Source organism: Diabrotica virgifera, chromosome 3, assembly GCF_917563875.1.
Source record: "Diabrotica virgifera virgifera chromosome 3, PGI_DIABVI_V3a".
NCBI lineage: Eukaryota > Metazoa > Arthropoda > Insecta > Coleoptera > Chrysomelidae > Diabrotica > Diabrotica virgifera.
The window spans coordinates 223,465,137-223,486,157 of record NC_065445.1 but is presented as its reverse complement, the minus strand read 5'-3'; the positions used below and the strand labels follow the sequence as shown (position 1 = coordinate 223,486,157).

The window sequence follows — 21,021 nt, the reverse complement described above, 5'->3', positions numbered from 1 at the left end:
TATTTTTTAACTTTTATAACATATTAGTGGCTAATAAGTTAATAATAGTAGATTATACCACGAGTCAATAATGATGGCTATTATTCCCGAGGAATATTTACGAACCGAGCCGCGTTAGCGGCGAGAGAGTAACATTCCGAGGGAATGAGAGCCATTATTGCGAGTAGTATACTCTACTTTATCTACGACAAATTAATTAATTTAAGATTTTTATTGAACAACTTTATTTGTTAAAAACATTAAAATTAGTAATAGTACAATTAATAAACTGAATTGGTTGAGAATCATCATTAACTTTAGTAGAGTTTTTAATACAAATATTTGGGATCTCGATTGCTGTAGAACAAGAAGATGGTACATTACTGTTTATCTCTTTAGCGATAGTATCTGCTGTAGTTGCCTTGTTTCTCATAGACTGATCAATGTATCCTTCAGCTACCTGTGTTGACTTTCAGCCCCCATGACGCTTTAATCCAGTTAAATCGCCTCCTCCATCAATATACAGAGTGGCAGATGATCTGCGATAACAATGGCCGGTATAACTTTAAGGATTTGACAAGTTTAAATATTTGGCAATCTGCCTACCAATATCTGCAAATTTGTTCATTCCTATACGTTGTACTGTACATTTAGATTTTTGATAATTTAGAAAGAATGAATTTATTTTCACATGTGACGGACGGAGATCGATGTATTTCTTCACAATATTGTAAAACGTACTGTTTATGGTAAATTTTCGTACAATTTTGGTTTTAGACTTGGGGATTGTTATTAATAAATCTGTTTGGAGATCCTTCACGTCTTGTATATTCATTTGATAAAGTTCGTTTGAGCGGCATGCACCCATAATTCCAATGATCAATATTACCTGAAGCAAATAAGCATATGAGTTTTTGAATAAATCAAATTAAATATGTATATTTACCTTATGTAAAAGATAAATTTCATCAGGAGCTTTGTCAATAAATTTCCTAATTTGCTCTGGGGTTAGAGTGGAAGACTTTTTTGCTTGAAATCCTTCCGATTTTTTCTTTAGAAACGCTCTTAGTTTGCCGTATTTTTCCAGATCAACGTCATGGTTTATTCTCAACATAGATTTAATCATTGAATAGAATGACCATAATGAAGACGGTTTATATTTTGCACTTAATTCAGCGAAATAGGCCAGCAGAACATTTTCGGAAAATGATTTCGCGTTGTTTCGAACACGCCATTCGTTGAAGGTTGCGTACGTTTTATTATAAATGGATTTCGATGTTTCAGGTATTAAGGTAGATGCTGTTGCTGTAGCTAGTTCTACGATTTCTGGTGGTGTACAATTAAAAGATTCTTCATTTTCGTCCATCTCAACACAAACTGTCAAATATACTATTCGTTTGACAGTGACACTTTTTGAGGTTGATTATTTTGTTTCCGTGGTGAATTTTGTGATTGTTGTGCCAGAGGGATTAATAGCTATTAATCCCGCATTATTAATCCCTAAGGGATTATTATATGGCATTATATTGCAAACACCACAAGTATAATACATATATTATGTATCAGTCGTAGATAAAACATGTTTATTTATATTCTTGTGTTACTCAGCAGATCATTTTGTTTTTTAAACAAGTAGATCACAGAAAATTTTTAAGGGGTGCTGTGAGCACCCCACGTGGCAGTTGGTGCCTTGCAAAGCCACGTGGCAGGTGCCGGGTTAATAGTTTTCGATTGATTCGCTATCGAAAGTGTTAGTTTTATATCGAAATAATCAATGTTTTAGTCAGTTTGCTGCTAATAACTCAAAAAATTTTCGTTTTATCAAAACAACTTTACCTAACAAAAATGGACCTTTTGAAAAAATAAACAAAACAATTATTTTATTTTCTTTAAGACCAATAGTAATCGAGCTATACTTTATTATATGTTGGCTCTTCTTCGTCAAATGCTAAATATTGTAGTTTCAAAGTTAAAGGATGGAAAAACTATGCATTTTTCGAGGATAACTTGTTGAAACTAAATTAAAGTAGGTATTTAAAAATATATATTTTCAGAAATAAAAAAAATCTCTAGCTAAAAAATTAAGTGACATAATGAAAAGAGTGTCAGTCCCTATTTTTTCATTAAAAAAGTGATCGTAAACAACCCCATAATCACCACCCTAATTAAAATTTGTCATTGACCTGATTTTGTTTTCTTGATTTACGTATTGTTAATAGGTTCTAGAAGTTTGATCGGCTTGAAATAATTAGTTTTTAAAAAAATGGAGTTAAAAGCGAATAACGAGTTGTTGTAGTTTGGTAAAAAATGCCATTTTCTTCAGAATACAAAGATTAGCATCAGAGATACGAAAAAATATTTAAATATGAAATTATAGCTTATTTAATTGCAAAATGCAGTTTGCAAAAATTTTTTTACGGCAAAAATTGAGTGAGCAATTAAAACTTATAATATCATGCAAAAACCAGCTTTACCAACCCTTTCAATGCCACCTCTTTTTGTGACTGAGAATTTTAAAAGCATTTAATATTAATAGCCTTATAGATGTTAACTAGTTTTGATGAGAAATAAGCCACAATTTTACTAAAAAAATGATTTTATTAACAACATTTTTGTTTAATTCATTAATATTTTTTGTATTTTGACAACGACACCCGATTTGGGCATCGAAATGTTAATAAAATCAATTTTTTATTAAAATTGTGGCTTATTTCTCATCAAAACTAGTTAATTGCAAAAATGCCACAAGAAAATAGCTTCAGAACAACTTATAGATCTTGTAAAAACCTACAAAATTCTTTTTTAACGAACTTTCTAAGATAAATAATAAAAAAGTTACGGTTAAGAAATCAATATATTTTTTTGAAAAAAAGGAGAAATCCAATTGGAAGCGGCGAGAAATCCAATAATAATGTAATTTAGCGGCGTTTTTAGTCATTTGCCTATTATTTATTCTTCCTATGTATTAGTACTAGATTCTAGAAGTTTGACCGGCTTATAATGATTTTAGTTTTTAAAAAACTGAAGTTTAAAGCGAATATCGAATGTTTGCAATTTGGTAAAAAATGCCATTTTCTTCAGAATAGAAAGATTAGCATCAGGGATACGAAAAAATGTTTAAATAAGAAATTGTAGGTTATTTAATTCCCAAGAAGTTGGTTTGATAAAATTTGTTCTACGGCAAAAATTGAGTAAATCGTAAATGAGTATACCATCGAAAAACATTGATTTTTTATACAGTAAGTATGTCGCTGTAATTTGTATCCATATGGAAAACTTTTTTATTATTAATTTTACGAAAAAAAGTTATTCTTTATAAAAAGCTCTGCATGGTCCAAAACCTTAGATTTAACTATCAAATATCCAATTTTTTGAATATTATACGAGGTATGTCAAAAAGTTTGAATTTCACTCAAGAGTAAAGTAGCTTTATTTTTCACAATATTGAAAATTGCTAATATGAAAAGTTGTTTTGAATTGAAAACTATATTCTAGTATGCAATTACATCCTTCTAATTGAATTTCTTTTTTTTTTGAGAAATTATGGATAACTATCATTATTTTCAGTTATTTCAATTCAGATAACTCTTTTATTATTAATTTTACGAAAAATTCTTAATAAAAAGTTGTGCATGGTCTAAAACCTAAAATACAACCATCTTATGTCAAATTTTATCAATTTTATACGAGGTATGTCAAAAAATATGAATTTCGCACAAGAGTAAAATAGGTTTATTTTTCACAATATCAAAAATTGTTATTATGAAAAGTTATTTAGAATTAAAAACTATGTTTCAGTATGTAATTACATACTTCTAATTAAAATATTCTGAACTATAAAGGTACTTCACTTTTGAACTTTTATCTTTTTTGACATACCTCGTATAAAATTTGTTATAAGATGTTGTATTTTAGGTTTTAGATCATCCAAAACTTTTTATTAAGAATCACTTTTTTTCGTAAAATTAATAATAAAAGAGTTATCAGAATTGAAATAACTGAAAATAATGTTAGTTATCCCTAATTTTTCAAAAAAAAAAATTTCAATTAGAAGGATGTTATTGCATATTAGAATATAGTTTCTAATTCCAAACAACTTTTCATAACAGCAATTTTCTGTATTGTGAAAAATAAAGCTACTTTACTCTTGAGTGAAATTCAAACTTTTTGACATACCTCGTACAACATTCATAAAATTTGATATCTAATGGTTGAATCTTGGGTTTTGGACCATGCAGAGAATTTAGTGAAGAATATCTTTTTTTCGTAAAATTAATAATAAAAAAGTTTTCCATATGGATACAACTTACAGGGACATACTGTATATAAAACTAACACTTTCGATAGCGAATAAATGAAAAACTATTAATTTTATCAAAAAAATGTATAGAAAATTTTTTGCTTAGAATGAATGTTTTTATTAACTTTTGCGGTCAAAATATAATAAAAAATTTCCACCACCGAGATAGGGTGGCAACCACCCCCATGGTAAAAGCGCCTGTCAGCATCATATAGATTTTGATCCATGGACTATCCACTACTTATTCTCAAATTTTCAAGCAAATTGATTTATTCTGTAAAAATTTCGAGATAAAAAGCTTTGGTTCCTTGACTATATTGTATTGAGGTTTGTTCTGATTTTAATAAGTTTATGAGTACAGGGTAAAGCATTGATTAATTATTATACTTTCATTTAACTGAATATTATATTGATGGTCAATATAAATAAGCTGTTGATAATGTTGTTACCAGTAGAACTGAAAGTATGTCGAGAATAACAACTTGCAATCTCATTGAAAACGTCGTGAAAAAGTTAAGCGATGAACATGTCGCTAACCTTAAAAATGGTACAAGAAAAGAATATTCAACTGACATTAACCTACTGACCGTCAAAGATCTCGATGATATATTAAAAATTATTGAGGAAAATACAGATTACGAAACTTTTAAAACTATCGAAAGTGGTGTTAAAGTACTAGTGAAAAGTAGTGACAGTGTTTTTAATAAATGTAATATAGTTCTAAAATTGGGGGAGAAGACGATAGTGCCAGTGGTGTACGATTTGTTGCTTACCATATTTATAAACACAACACAGTTAGAGAGACAGTATAAGTTTGATAAATTGTTGGATATATATTTCAATAATGTTAAACAGTTTTTAAACAGTAGCCCAGATTTATATGTTGATTTAACCAGAAAACAATTTGATGAAGATATCCACAACTTCACACCTTTTGTGAAACTAGAGGTAATCAAATATGCTTTGTTAGAAAATAGAACTAAACTACTTGAGAGCATTAGCGAGTTTGTAGAAGCAATCCTGTACCCTCAACTCTTAAGAGAAAACTGTTATACCATTATTAACAAATTAGATATCAATAATTATAAATTTGTTAAATTTGAAATTCTTCACATTGAGGAGCATATAGGATTTCTTGGCGATTATTTTAAAATTAATATACATATTAACCACCAGAATCAAGATGAAGTAATCAGATGTTTTGGTAAATATATGCCAGTTCATAATGAAGTTACCATTTCCATAGCTGAAACTACTTTTTCAAAAGAAATTTTTTACTATACTCAATTCATACCAGCAGTTCAGTCATTGGGATTTGAAGATATAACCGATTTTCTGCCAAAATGTTACTTGACCAAAGAAGACAATTACATAATTCTTGAAGATCTTTCTCAAAACCTATACAGCCCAAAAGTTATGGATATATCAGCTGACTATGACTGGTTGGTGTTGGTTGTTAGAAAATTAGCAAGACTTCATGCGTGTTCTTTACTTTATGAAGAAAAAATGTCAGAGTTGGGAGGAAAAACAGTGAGGATAAATGAAGCGTTCAAGCATAATCTCAAAGAATATCTTTTTAATCCTTCAGAAAAGGCCGGAGTAGCAATGCTTGTTGGTACAAAACATATACCATACTTTTTACAACACTTTTCCACTTTAACTAAAGATTTTAGTTCAGCAGAGTTAGAAAAATATCTAAATGACTCATTAGAAAATATGTACGTGGATATTGGTGAATCCAAGAGGTACAGAAATGTTATTTGTCAAGGAGATATGTGGGGAAGCAATATTCTTACAACCGTGGATGAAAATGGTAGTCCAAACTCTTGTATTTTTGTTGATTATCAATTAATTAGATATTGCAGTCCTGTGGTTGAGTTACTGTTCCTTTTATATATAAGTACCAACAAATCAAGACGAGATATGTACCTAACAGCGATGATTAAAATATATTATGAAGAACTAACACTACTATTATCTAGCTACAATATTGATGTATACAATATTTACAATTATGATACTTTTCTGGAAGCAATTGATTACTATAAACTTACAGTTTGCTGTATGGTGTGTTGTTATTTTCAAATAATTTTTGTTCCAAAGGAGCTGATGGCAGGAATTCACTCTGATAAACAGAAGTCAGATGCTTTCTTTGGAGGTGACAGGACAGAGTTTTTCAATACGTTTTTGCAATATAATATATTCAGAAATAAGGCACAAGAATCTATTGAGGATTTATGTTTGGAATTAAAGAAGAAATACAAGAACTAATTATCTCTTTTGATATTTTGGATATACACTAAGCATCAAAATTAATGCACCACCTTAAAAATGGGACATTTTTGAAGTCTCGTATTTCCTAAACGTGTTGTCCGATTTGAGTAATTTTTTTAGTAGATTATAGCTTTTTTCTTCACAAATATTGATGCAATAATATTATTGCTAAAGTGTCATTGTATACCGGGTGTAACAATGATAGTGTGTTTTTTCCTCAAAGTTTGGAACACCCTGTGGAATATTCTAGCACATATAAAATATTAAAATTAAAACTCGACTGTAGCCTTAGGCTTTCTTAACATTCTGCTTTTTGATCCATTCGCTTGTGTTGGATAATAAAAAAGTTAGGTACTTTAAAAACTAGCAATGTTATGCATCAATACAGGATGTTGCTAAATCAGTGCGACAAACTTTAAGGGGTAATTCTGCATGAAAATATAATAACCGTTTGCTTTATAAATATATGTCCGCAAATACTTTGATTCCGTGATACGGGATGTTGAATTTTTTCTGACAAACTGACGATTTATTTATTGCTCCAATAATGGTTGAGATATGCAAATAAAATTTGGTAGGTTTTAAGAGGTAGGTATTGCTCATTTTTTGACATATAATTAAGAATTTTATATTTATCATTGGCGTGCATAAGGATATAAACATTTTAGATATATCCCGTATGCACGCCAATGGTAAATATAAAATTCTTAATTGTATGTCAAAAATGCTCAATAACTACCTCTTAAAACCTACCAAATTTCATTTGAATATCTCAATCAGTTTTAGAGCAATAAATAAATCGCCACTCTGTAAGAAAAAATTCAACATCCCGTATCTCGGAAAAGAAGCATTTGTGGACATATGTTTATAAAGCAAACGGTTATTATTTTTTCATGCATAATTACCCCTTAAAGTTTGTCGCACTTATTTAGAAACATCCTGTATTGATAAATAACATTGCTAGTTGTTAAAGTAACTTTTTATTATCCAACATAAGCGAATGAATCAAAAAGCAAAATGTTAAAAAAGCCTAAGACTACAGTTGAGTTTTAATTTCAATATTTTATATACGCTAGAATATTCCACAGGGTCTTCCAAAATTTGAGGAAAAAACACACAATCATTGTTACACCCGGTATACAATGACACTATATTACACCGATATTCTTGAAGAATAAAGCTATAATATACTAAAAAAATCACTCAAATCGGACAACAAATTTAAGAAATACGAGATATCAAAAATGTCCCATTTTTAAGGTGGTGCGTTAATTTTGATGCTTAGTGTAGTTAGGTTCCGTAAAATAAATAATTATTATATCTTTCTAATTTTGTTTATATTGTTGGTTTTTTTTTAGCATTAATTAGCCAGACTATGTTAGAATTATGAATTAGGTGTCATAACTATGTTATACCTTTTTTTATTTAATAAACACCAATAAGATGCTTAAGACCATTATAATCTTCTCAAATAATATGATCAATGAGCAACTTTTTTCTAGCCTAAATTACTCATACAAATTTAAAACTAAGGACAAACTCATTAGTATTTTGTAGGTTCTGTTGATTTATTGGACAAATATTAAACCTGGACCATCACTTACACTATGCTATGCTTTTCACTTAGCTAACTCATAAGGGAAAATAACTAAACCCTTGAGCCTTTTAGCCAGATCCGTGTTGTCGAGGAGCTGGGTGATCTTAACATTGGCGTGTTGAAAAAATCTTTCTTCGCCACTCCTGGCGAATTTTTCAGTGGTCTTGTTAACAATATCCATTTCTAGGTCCCTATGGAGGTCATTCTTCCTATAGTACCAACGCGCGTTGACAATAATTATCCTTAGCACTTTGTTTTGGAATCGCCGGATGATGGCTAAATAATTATTCTCATTAGCACAACCCCACAGCTTGATGCAATATGTCCATATAGGTTTTAGAATCTGTTTATATAAAATAATTTGTTGTAGATTGGCATAGTGGATTATTCTCCCAATAAGGGAGTGCATATAGATTTTCACTTCGGAAAAAATCAAACAAGATAGAACTTTTTGTAATTTCATTAAGAAATGTTCAATAAACAACATATCAAAAAGTTCTACTCGAGAAGTGGGTGCTTCATTTTTTATTAAACAAATGAACTACGAAATTAGATGTTTTTTTAAAAAACTCCGAAAATAAAAAATTTTAGAAAAAAACTAACTTGAACATTGAAAAATTTAGAAAATTTTACAAAAAAACCTTATATAAAAATTTTTCTAAAATTAAATATTTATCTTTTATAATTTTTTATTTATATCGCTAAAGTCACGCTTCTCACAAACATTGGCGCACTGTAAACTAACGTACGGCGAAGTGCATGGTTGAGTTATTTTAATGTAATTCTGTAACTAGAGGACCAAATGAAATTTTACAAGTTAAACATAAAAGAATAATATTTAAGCTATATTATGGTTATAATAAAAAGAAATAAAATCTATGGGCATAAGTACGGTGGGGGCGGAAAGTGAGCCTTACATAAATTGTGTTTAAAAATGATTTAAAAATGTGTAACTAATACAATTTTTCTTATAAAACCCTCAATTTTGCACAACTTACCTTTTAAGAATCTTACTAAATGAAGTTTCATTCAAAAAAAATCTCAAAAATGTAATTCAAATGATATGACGTCTCAAAAAATGTAATTTTTGAAATCTTCGTAGTTTTATAGAATTACCACCAATTTAAGACGGTATTACTCAAGTTTGAACAAATCTATTACAGTTTTATAGGTACCTTTTTAAAGATTGGGATGTAGTCTTTAAAATGCACTGAATTATTTTACTTTAGAAATGAAATAGACTATTTCTTTTTGAGAAAATTAAGAAGGATAAAAAAAATGTAATACAAAAACCGAAAATTACCAGCTAAAAAAATGTTTATACAAAGTGATCAAAACTTTTTTTTGTAAAACTTACCTAAAATACATTTAATAATAAGCTTCAACAATAATAAATGTTCAGCAAAAAATTTTTTTTAGCTCTTATACAGTATGTCGGCGTAACTTGGAACCTACTGATAACTTTTTTATTATCAGTTTGACGAAAAAAACTTATTCTTTATAAAATACTCTGCATCGTATATGTTCTAAGATGCAATCATCAAATATCACATTTAATTAATTTTATACGAGGTATGTAAAAAAATATGAATTTCACTCAAGAGTAAAGTACCGTTACATTTCACAATATCGAAAATTGTTTAAAGAAAAGTTGTTTGCAATTAAAAAATTTGTTTTAGTTTTCAATTACATACTTCTAATTAAAATATTGTGAATAACAAAGGCACGTATCTCTTAAGAATAATTCATATTTTTTACATACCTCGTATAAGATTAAAAAATTTTGATATCTGATGGTTGTGTCTTAGATTTTAGACCAGGGAGAGTATTTTATGAAGAATAACTTTTTTTTCGTAAAAGCGATGATAAAGTAGATATCATAATTGTAATAAAATGATGATGAGTATCCGTAATTTGGGAAAAAATTGATTTTTTTTTGGCTAGAATGATGTAATTGTATATTTAAACATAGTTTGTAATTTCAAACAACTTTTCATAATAGAATTTTTTGATATTCTGGAATATAAAGGTATTTTTACTCTTTAACGAAATTCATATTTTTGAAATAACTCGTATAAAATTGATAAAATTTTATATCTGATGGTTGAATTTTAGATTTTTGACTATCCAGAACATTTTATGAAGAATAACTTTTTTTTCGTAAAATTGATAATAAAACAGTTTTCCATGTGGTTCCTAGCTACGCAAACATACTGTAAAAGAGCTTCTGTATAAGAATTTTCAAATTGCAATGCCACATTCGGATTCAGCATAATTAAAAACAGAATAGAAACATATTTGATCAAAGTAAAATGATGAATTCAACGATATTTTTAAAATTATTTATACAAAACAATTGTTATTGTTTAAACAATTAATAAACAATTAGCGGCCAAATCTGCGAGTAGAACTTTTTAGTTTAACATGTATATAAACTAACAAAAAAAGTTTTATAAAAATATAAGCTTGTTTGAATTTTTCCGAAACAATGCATCTTTTCGTTCTAATTGCACTCCCCTACAATACTAAGCTGTTCTCTTTTCTCTTTAACATGGTTCCTTCAACATAGCCTAACGCCTAAATGTAATACACAAATATTAAGCGATATCGTCATATGGTATCTGTGTTTTATTTACATTAACAGGAATTTGTTGTGTTTTTTTGTTGTTCGTAAAATTAATGTGCACTGACTTCATTTGGTTTAAATTAATTCGCCAGCGTTTAGTTCAGTTGTTGTCTGTTAAAGGATTGTAGTTTTTTTGCTGTTTCTTCATGGTCTTCACTTACGGCCAAGATGGCAGTATCATCAGCGAAGATAGTTATTGTTATAAACCAAATCAGGGATATAACTATGTGTTTAATAGGTAAGAACTGGTTATATGACACTACCTTGTGGTAAACTTGCATCGATTCTTGCACTGATTTTAAACCTTGGCACCATAATGAATGAAGAATCGACCAACAACTAGGTTATAAGAGCGCAATCGGAAAAGCCACCTTCAGCCGGATAAGGAATACCTTTAAGACTCACAACCTAGCTTTTGGTATAAGAGGTACTGTGAACTAAGATATATGTGCACAAAATTGGAAGCATTTGAGATGTTTATATCGGAAAATTCTTAAGAGCTCGTGGATTGAGGAGTCGTAAATGAGGAGGTCTTCAGAAGACTGAAGAATAACAGAGACCACCATGAAACCTACAATCTTTCGAACACATCATTAGAAATGAATCAGATATCCCCTTCTACAAGCCTTCCTGAAACATGTATATAATATAGATTGATTATCTTGGTGACTTTCAATATTTATCGATATCTATAATATTGACACCGATTCTAATGGAGTATCGCAAACTAAAATGCATATAAAAGTAATATTGTAAACTAATGGGTATTGACTATTGATTAAAAAAACCGAACACCCGTTTTTGGAATAACTGCCAGGTTAAACCGCAAGTAAAAGAACGGTATAACCCAAACCCGGTATTTTGTCAACAACCGCCACGCCATCCCCAGCCACGTGGTTGTTGTGAAAAAACATTTTTGTGACCTATAGACAGGCTCACTCTAGTGTACAACTAGTTGGAAAAAATACGTTTAGGAAAATCTCCATCGTTGCAAAATAGCAATAGGTTTGAGCTTGAGCATATCCTGACAAGTACTGGGACCGTGCAAGTTCGGAAGAGCGACACCTGGTTTCATAGCTCAGCAACATTTTGGCTGGTTACTGGATAATTGTCAAGGCCACAGCCCAAAAAAGAAAAAGAAGACAATGAGGTTATGTTATTTAAAGGTAAACATTGTACTACAAGCAAAATACCATTTAGGCCATCGGTATATAATTCGCAAATATTTTACGGGAATCCCTACTTTTTCTGTCTTTACACGGCAAATTACGTGTAGCAAAATTCACACTGGTATGGATATGTAAACATTACTAGAATGTCATTCTACTTGAACATGTCATCATTAATTTAAAGAGATGGCTTTTGGATGTTCTTGGATAACTGTTATTTTTATAATTGCAAATTATTAATTCAGTTAATAAATGTGATAATTTTTTCACTAACTATGTATTCAGTGATTGAAATAATTTATATGTACAACAAAAACTAATACTCAATCGAAAAAAGGGGAAAAGTGTTAAAGTGATTTTTTAATAATATACTGTTACTATGGAACGCTTACAATTTTGAACATTTTTAACAACAAAATACTTGGATCACAAAATATATTATCCTGATGTATTCTATGCTTATATCATAGAATGTATGCACTATATATCAATATTATTTAATCAACAACTCAAAATATTCCCGATGCCATGTCAAATATTTAAAACTGTCACTGATTGTCACCAAAAAACCAATAAATATTTTTGAAAAATTTAAACGCAGAATGAAAGAATATATTATAACCGAGGGCCGAAAGTCCCTTAAAATAAATAAAAAGTTTATTTTGAATGAGATATTTTAAATTAAATATCACACTAAATTTTCTCTTAGTTTTTCACCCCTGTAACTTATTAAAATAAACATTATAGAAGTTCTCAGGGACTTTCGGCCCTATCCAATAACGTAATATTTCATTATGCGTTTAAATTTTTCAAAAATACTTATTAGTTTTCTCAGGATTCGAAAAAAAATAATCCCCATTTGAATAGCATTGCAGCCGAAAATACGTACCCATCCTCTTAATTAAATTCACTTTAATAATTGCATATTATATCAATATTGTGAAGCTACATATAATTTTTACAATTTATAACACATTATTTGCGAAATCTCATTTTCTTCAATGACAGTAGGTATGAAATATACGTCCATTTGACAATTTCAAATAAGAGGAAATAGTAGCGATCAACGCAACAACAAAGGTAGCGAAAACGCGTTCCAAGATTGCGGCTGTAATTTTGAATATTTTTTCGAGATATTTGGCACACTTATTCGTAATATAATAAAGAATGGCGGTACAGAGCCCAATTTGAAAAATATATTTATATGTGAAAATTACTCTGTAATTAAATACAATATTAAAAAAACGAGCCTGTACCGCCATTAAGAAGAACAAAAAAATACACTTTCTTCAAATAAACTTTTTTATCCGATGCCTAGATTTTGTGTCATTTTGGAACTACTAATGAAATAAAAAATTTTAGTAGTTCCAAAATGACACAAAATCTAGGCATCTGATAAAAAATTTATTTGAAGAAAGTGTATTTTTTTGTTCTTCTTAATGGCGGTACAGGCTCGTTTTTTTATATTGTATTTAATTACAGAGTAATTTCCACATATTAATATATTTTTCAAATTGGGCTCTGTACCGCCATTCTTTATTATATTACGAATACGTGTGCCAAATATCTCGAAAAAATATTCAAAATTACAGCTACAATCTTGGAACGCGTTTTTGCTACCTGTTGATCGCTACTGTTTCCTCTTAACAGTATGAATTATTTAAGAAATATAATGTTAAGCAAGTTGCAAGATTTGTCCTCTATACGCGCACGCTCGTTTCTCGTATCCCCTTCAAGTACTTGCACACAGCGAATACAAATACAGGTCACTGTCTGCATCGAACACTGGCAACTCTTATGGCAGACGCTAAAGCCAGTATAACAACCTTGAAGCGGCATGATGATAAATAGAAGAGTACGTCAGTTGCTGATGGATATACTACATACCTACCTAAAGAGGGTAGTAGGTACCTATATCTTCAAAAAATGGTTTCAGGGATGCTGGTAGACATACCTTCTGGATCTGGCTTTTCCTTCTACATAAACTTGATACGTTGATAATGAAATATGAATCAACATCTGCTGCTGGCAGTCTATCTATCACCGGATAACCATCTTTCTAGAATTGCCAGTTTTATGTGAATTTCACTAATAATCTTGTGTACTTATAATAATTTAATTCCATATTTTGTAACTTTAATAATAGGTAAATGTTATGAATGTAAGGAGTTATCATTTTTTTTACTTACTTTTAAACTTCAAACTTTTAAATTTCAAACCATTTTATTTGCCTTCTTCTTTTTAGATTTTTTTTCTTTTCTTGAAAATATATTTTGTTTCCTTAAGACCGCTTTACAGCTTGCAAGAAAACTTGCTGCAATTTCTTGCATGCAAGACTTTCATGCAAGTCTATTGCATGGTCTTTTACAGCTTGCAACCCGGCTTGCATGCAATTAATGTTTTTACCCTTAACCTAACTTATAAACTTTTGTTTTTTTTTTAATTACTATATTGCTGTTTATTTAACTTGGTAAATTTCGAAATGCCAAGACTATCAGAAATAGCCTAATATAAAAGGAAAAAGCCGGCAGCAGCAACTTTAAGTATTATTATTGCTGCAGCCAGCCTTTTAGTCACTAATTTAGAACGCCGAGATCGGAGATGGTGGGTAAGACCTATTAGTTGAACAAGAAGAGGGGTAATAATGTATCTCTAACAGAAAAATTTATCCAAGTAGATGATGAAAATGACTCTAACTTTCTAGGAATGAATGTACATTTTATTAAACTCTTGGGAAAAATTGAACAAGTAATCACAAAGAAATCTATATTTCGAGATACTATTTCTGCGAAACACAAATTAATTATTATCCTAGGTACTTAGCTAGAGGAGAGAGCTTCCGTAGCTTAATATACAATTTACAATAATTATAGAATCTTAGAAAGTGCCATTTCATTATTCATTCATTTCCATCGTTGATATATTTCACAGACAGAAAACAGCTGATCGGTATGTATTCCTGAATCCGCATCAATGACATTTGATATTGTGGAAAAATCAAATTCCCCGACTTGCATGAAAACTTGCAGAGAAAATGGCACCAAACCGATTATCGCGCAATTGCAAGAAGTTGCATGCAATAATCAACTGACGACATACTGCGCATGCCTTTAGGCAACTTTCTTGCGCCTTGCAGGTAGAATTGCAAGCTGTAAAGCGCCCTTTAGCCTTAGAGAATATTATTTACAACTTTTTATCTAGAGTTGCGTGCTACTTGGTGCTTTTCATATTTTATTATTTGGTGGTTTACGCTCACGGTTATTAGACTTTATTACGGTTGTCTTGTCCGACGGTGGTGGGGAGACTTATATTTTTTACTTTACGTCACAAGAGTTTACATTCCCATATTTTTAAATGATTTTCGATCATTGAATGTGTGTTATTGTGTATATATGTGTATTATTTGTGTTATTATGAAATAATTAGACAAATAGTACACATTTTATCTTATACCGGGTGGTGAATCGTAAAAAGGGCCATAGGAAACTCAATGTAAAATTCTGAATTTTTGAATTCCTGCTTCCCTAATTATTTTACATCAAAAGTCATGAGACAATACTTGTAGAGAATTAAAATCTGTATTAAAATCGAAAGCTAAAATTGTTCTACGATTTAAATGCATTCCAAAATTTTGAAAAATGTGATACATTTGCCACAATAGGTATGCGTGTAAAAGTAAGGCCACACGTTACTATTTAACTGACAGTGCTCACACCATTGACTGAATAAAAAAATCTTTATTATTAATCCTTTCTCCGCAACTGAGGGTATCTTATCAACTGTATTGTTTTTAAACAATAAATGATAAACTAAAAATATTGACAGTTCAAAAATGTGAACATTATTGCATTGTGTGTGGCCTAAGTTTGGGCTGAAAACTAAAATGTATTACATTTTTACAAAATTTTGGAATATGTTTAGTTACGTAGACCAGTTTTAACAGTTATTTCCAATACAGATTCCAATCCTCTACAAATAGTTTCTAATGTCTTTTGATGTACAATAATTATTAGGGAAGCTGGAATTCAACAGTTCAGAATTTTACATTGAGTTAATGCAAAATTTTGACGCATGTCAAAATTCTCAATGTGTTTTAATTGTATTCATTTTTTTCGAATCCTGAGAAAACTAATAAATATTTTTGAAAAATTTAAACTCAGAATGAAAGACTACATTATTACCGAGGGCTGAAAGTCCCTGAAAACTTCTATAATGTTTATTTTAATAAGTTACAGAGCTGAAAATAAAAGAGAAGTGTAATGTTTAATTTCAAATATTTCATTCAATAGAATCTGCTTGTTTATTCTAAGGGGCTTTCCGCCCTCGGTAATAATGTAATTTTGCATCCTGCGTTTAAATTTTTCTAAAATACTTGGTTTTCTCAGGATTCGAAAAAAATCATATTACGATTCAAATGACAGTAAACTCTCGTGACGTAATCTCACCCTTAATGTTCATTGGTTAGTCGATTTAGGCAACCGTAGTAATGTCTAAGGACCGTGGTTTACGCTCGGTTTCATAATCATTAAAGTGAACATTAACAACTAAAGTTCACTTTAATGTGTATTAGAATTCCATTGATAAAGGTACCAATTTAAAATTTAAAGTTCTATTCACTTTAACTTTATTATGAAATCGAGCGTTAATCTGGTTTTATGCTCTTGATTCTTGAATTAGTCAGAACAATAAAGGAACTTTAGACAACCCTTTCATCCTTGCCGTAGGTACCTACTCTTTGTATCTCAATATTTCTATCAGCTATTTGATAGAAAAGATTAGATAATTGATATTGATACGGAAAAAAGATATCATAAAAATCATTGAAAAAGAACTGATACACAATATTAAAAAATAAATTAGGTATAAATGTATCAAAAAGTAAATTTTAATATTGATAAAATATGTCATTATACCTACTATTTTAACATATTAGTTCCGGATATATTATGTTAATCTTTATTTCAAGGTGTTTTAACGACGCGAAATTTTTGGTAAATATATTTGTCACACGACATAATTTTTAAAATCTATGAAAAGATATTCAAGCTTACCTGAGTTTTTTGCCTCGTGTCTTTAATTGCTTTTATCATATGAAGGCCCATCTCAACACAACAATGCGCGTGGTCTGATCTAGGAGTTGGTAGTCCTGACACACAGTAGTAACAGTCTCCTAATAATTTTATTCGCAGACAATAGTTTTCCTACAAGTGCGAAAAACATTAATATAATATGTGTGCCACAAATATTAAAAAATCTAATTGAAATCGGTGATAGAAAGTCGGTGAACTGTGCGCATCTAGGAAAAATAAATAAATAAAACAAAAAACTACCGTCCTATAATACTCCTCAATGTAATGTATAAACTTATAACAAAAATTTTCACCAATAGATTGAGGATAGAATTCGATGGATTCCAGTCGAAAGAACAAGCTGGTTTTTAGTCGAGGAAATGAAGCATTTTAGCTCGCAATGTTTTTGTCCAGCATGGATTTAATTGAAATTTTCACAGAAGATAGGGAATAGTCGAAGGATCATTTTCTTCTATATCATGCCGCTGTACGCTAAAACCTTGAGTGTGTCTGTCACCCCATCTCCCGGGTGGGAATTTTTTATTAAATTTTAAGCATGTAAATCGACGTAATTCTAAGAAAAAATGTTTTTTACATTTTTTTCGTAAAACTAATATTTTTCGAGTTATTCGCGGTTGAGAGTAACAGTTTTTCAACGAAAAAATCCACTTTTTTAGAGAGTTTTTTGAGAATAACTCCAAAGATATACATTTAATCCAAAAAAATGTAGCTATCGAAATTGTGTCTTTTAGTAACACAAACCAAATTCTGTTTCTATCTTATATTTACGACCAATGCAAACCGAGATACGGCATGTTAAAAGTTAGCTTTTTTCGTCAAATGTATAATTTGAAATATTCAACGCCAAATAACGGGAAAACTTTGAATTTTTCGAGGAAAACTTAAAAAATCTTTTTTCAAGGATACAATTAGACCTTTCAAAATAAAAAAAGTAAAAAGTTTCTAGCATAAAAATTGAGTGACTTATGATCAAAAAAAGGTCGGTACCTACTTTTCTTTATGAAAAAATCAGTGAAAACAACTCCCTAACTTCTCTGCTAATTAAAAGTTGGTCTTTACCTTTCTGTAATTTTATAGTGTAATACATCCAAGAAGTTTGACTTATTTAAAAGGCCTAATTTTAGAAAAATTGGGGCTTAAAGAAAAATTGATTTTTTGCAATTTCGCATTTTTTACAATTTTCTTCAAAATATCTCCAAAAATACTAGAGATACGAATAAAATGATAGACTACTAAACTGTAGCATTTTCCATAACTAAAATTTTGATGGGCATAGATTTTCATTACAGTGAACAGTTAGCGAGATATAGCTGTTTAAAACCTCTATTTCGTGCAAACAACCCCTTATCAAGCCATTTAAACCCACCTCAATTGAAAACTAAGGGATCTTACGGAATTTAATTTACACAGTCTTATAGCCCTTCAAAAATCCTACAAAACTATTTTTGAAAAATGTTTTATCGCCAAAAATAAAGAAGCTATTTTTATAAAACGATTTTTTTTTCGAAAAATTCGAATAGTCCGCTTAAGTCAAGCGTCCACAGACCCGCATCGTACGCATCGTACGCAACGGATTTTAGTTTGACAATCGATAATGCGATCCGTACGATGCGGATCAGTGGACGCGGTTACATAAGTTTCTGTACAAGGCAAACTAAAATCCGTTGCGTACGATGCGTCCGATGCGTACGATGCGGGTCTGTGGACGCTTGCCTTTATAGAGCATTTTAAATGTATATAAAGGCGGAGATACATATGCGCTCTGCTCGGTGTGCGAGCCGCTCGCGCGCAGCGTATTCGTCAGATTAGTACGTGTTTTCAAGTGACGCACAAACGGCACGCACATGGCGCACCACGATCTAAATTCCGTCGGTTTTTCAACAAATGCTTTGATGGTTCGCAATACGTATTTGGACGGATTTGCGAGTGGTTTGTTGGTTTTGGCGCGCATGAGTTGAATATTTGTTAGTAATGGAATGGTCGGAACTGTCGGAAGGAAATTGATGTTTACCGTGGAAAATCATTATTGTGGAATCCTCAATAAAGAACCATTTAATTTAAAGAAACAACTTAAATCCGATCTGAACGGAAATAGAAGCTGAAATAAAAAAATGTACATGCGGACCTTTTTAAAAAATGTTAGTTCATTGTTGTACTAAAAATAACATGTATTAAAAATAAGATTTACTATTTTATTTGGGCATAAGCCACAATTCGAGTTTGAAATCAAGTTTACTTGACCTTTCGACTTTCACTTCGGAAATAGTTATCAATATCAAAAAAACATTCATAAGCAGATATATATTATGTGTCACCGGAAAGCGAAATAGGTAACGCACGACTTGGAGAACCTATAGTTTTCTAACTTCGTGTCTGGTGAAGCAACGCAGGTGAAACAAGCGGATATATTATAATTGTGTCACCGGAAAGCGAAAAAGGTAAGGCACAACTTGGAAGACCCAATAGTTTTCTAACTTCGCTTCTGGTGAAGCAACGGAGTTGGAACAAGCAGATATATTATAATTGGGTCACCGGAAAGCCAAAAAGGTAACGCACAACTTGGAAGACCCAATAGTTTTCTAACTTCGCTTCTGGTGAAGCAACAGAGTTGGAACAAGCCGATATATTATAATTGGGTCACCGGAAAGCCAAAAAGGTAACGCACAACTTGGAAGACCCAATAGTTTTCTAACTTCGCTTCTGGTGAAGCAACGGAGTTGGAACAAGCAGATATATTATAATTGGGTCACCGGAAAGCCAAAAAGGTAACGCACAACTTGGAAGACCCAATAGTTTTCTAACTTCGCTTCTGGTGAAGCAACGTAGTTGGAACAAGCATATACAGGGTGTTTCATTAATAATTGTCCATATAGTAACTGGAGAAACCTTAGCACAAAATTTGAAGATTTAACCTAAAACACTTATATAAAATGTGGTTCCTTACTGAGTTACAGGGTGTTTTATCTAAAAATTTAAAAAATATTTTTGCTCAGAATTTTAAAACTATTCGACTTATTGGCATACATTGTTCATACTTGGCAGGAAGTATAGGTACTGTACAAAATACTAAATTTTGTTAAACAAACGTTTCTGGCTATTACCAGAGGCGTACGACGGGGGAAAGTGAATGGTTGACCCTCTCCAAATTCTACGCCACTGCGGAATTGCTATTTTAGTTCAATTTTTGAATTCTCCAATACTTTCTATAAATATAATATACCCTTTGTTCGTAACGATAAAGTCATTAATTTTCGAGATATTTGAAATTAAAAATGAAACGACACGGTTATTTTGATTAATGTATTGTGTCGCTTCATTTTTAATTTCAGATATCTCGAAAACTAATCATTTTATCGTTACGAATGGGGAGTATATTATTTACATAAAAAGTATTGGAAAATAAAAAAATTACACTAAAATAGCAATTTCGTCAGTGGCGTAGAATTTGGGAAGGGTCAACCAGCCACTATCCCCTGTCGTACACCTCTGGTAGTAGCTAGAAACCTTTGTTTATCTTAATTTAGTAGGGTGTACAGTACCTACACTTTCTGCCAAGTATGATAAGGATACGCCAAACAGTTTTAAAGTAGTGGGTACAAATAATTTTTAAATTTTAATCATTTGAATCATATCGCAAATTAATCAAAATAACTGTGCCGTTTCATATTTAACTTCAAATATCTCGAAAACTAATGACTTTATCGTTACCAATGAAGAGTATATTATGTACGTAGAAAGTATTAGAGAATCTAAAAATGGCACTAAAATAGTAATTCCTCCAGTGGCGTAGAATTTGAGAAGGGTCAACCATTCACTATCCCCGGTCGTACGCCTCTGATAGTAGCTATAAACGTTTGTTTATCATAATTTAGTAGGGTGTATAGTAGTCGCACTTTCTGCCAAGTATAAAAAGGATATGTCGAACAGTTTTAAAATGCTGAGCAAAAATAATTTTTAAATTTTTAGACAAAACACCCTGTAACTCA

General features: G+C 30.7%; 1 protein-coding gene across 2 annotated transcripts in view; it reads right to left on the bottom strand.

Annotated features, from left to right (window-relative positions):
- Nucleotides 1-21,021, bottom strand: part of LOC126881536 (adenylate cyclase type 8) — a 1,218,021-nt gene that overhangs the window by 314,883 nt on the left and 882,117 nt on the right. For both annotated transcript variants that reach the window (XM_050645865.1, XM_050645866.1), the window contains exon 11: nucleotides 16,997-17,146. In XM_050645865.1, coding sequence (XP_050501822.1) covers nucleotides 16,997-17,146 — 150 coding nt within the window. The remainder of the gene's footprint in view (nucleotides 1-16,996; nucleotides 17,147-21,021) is intronic.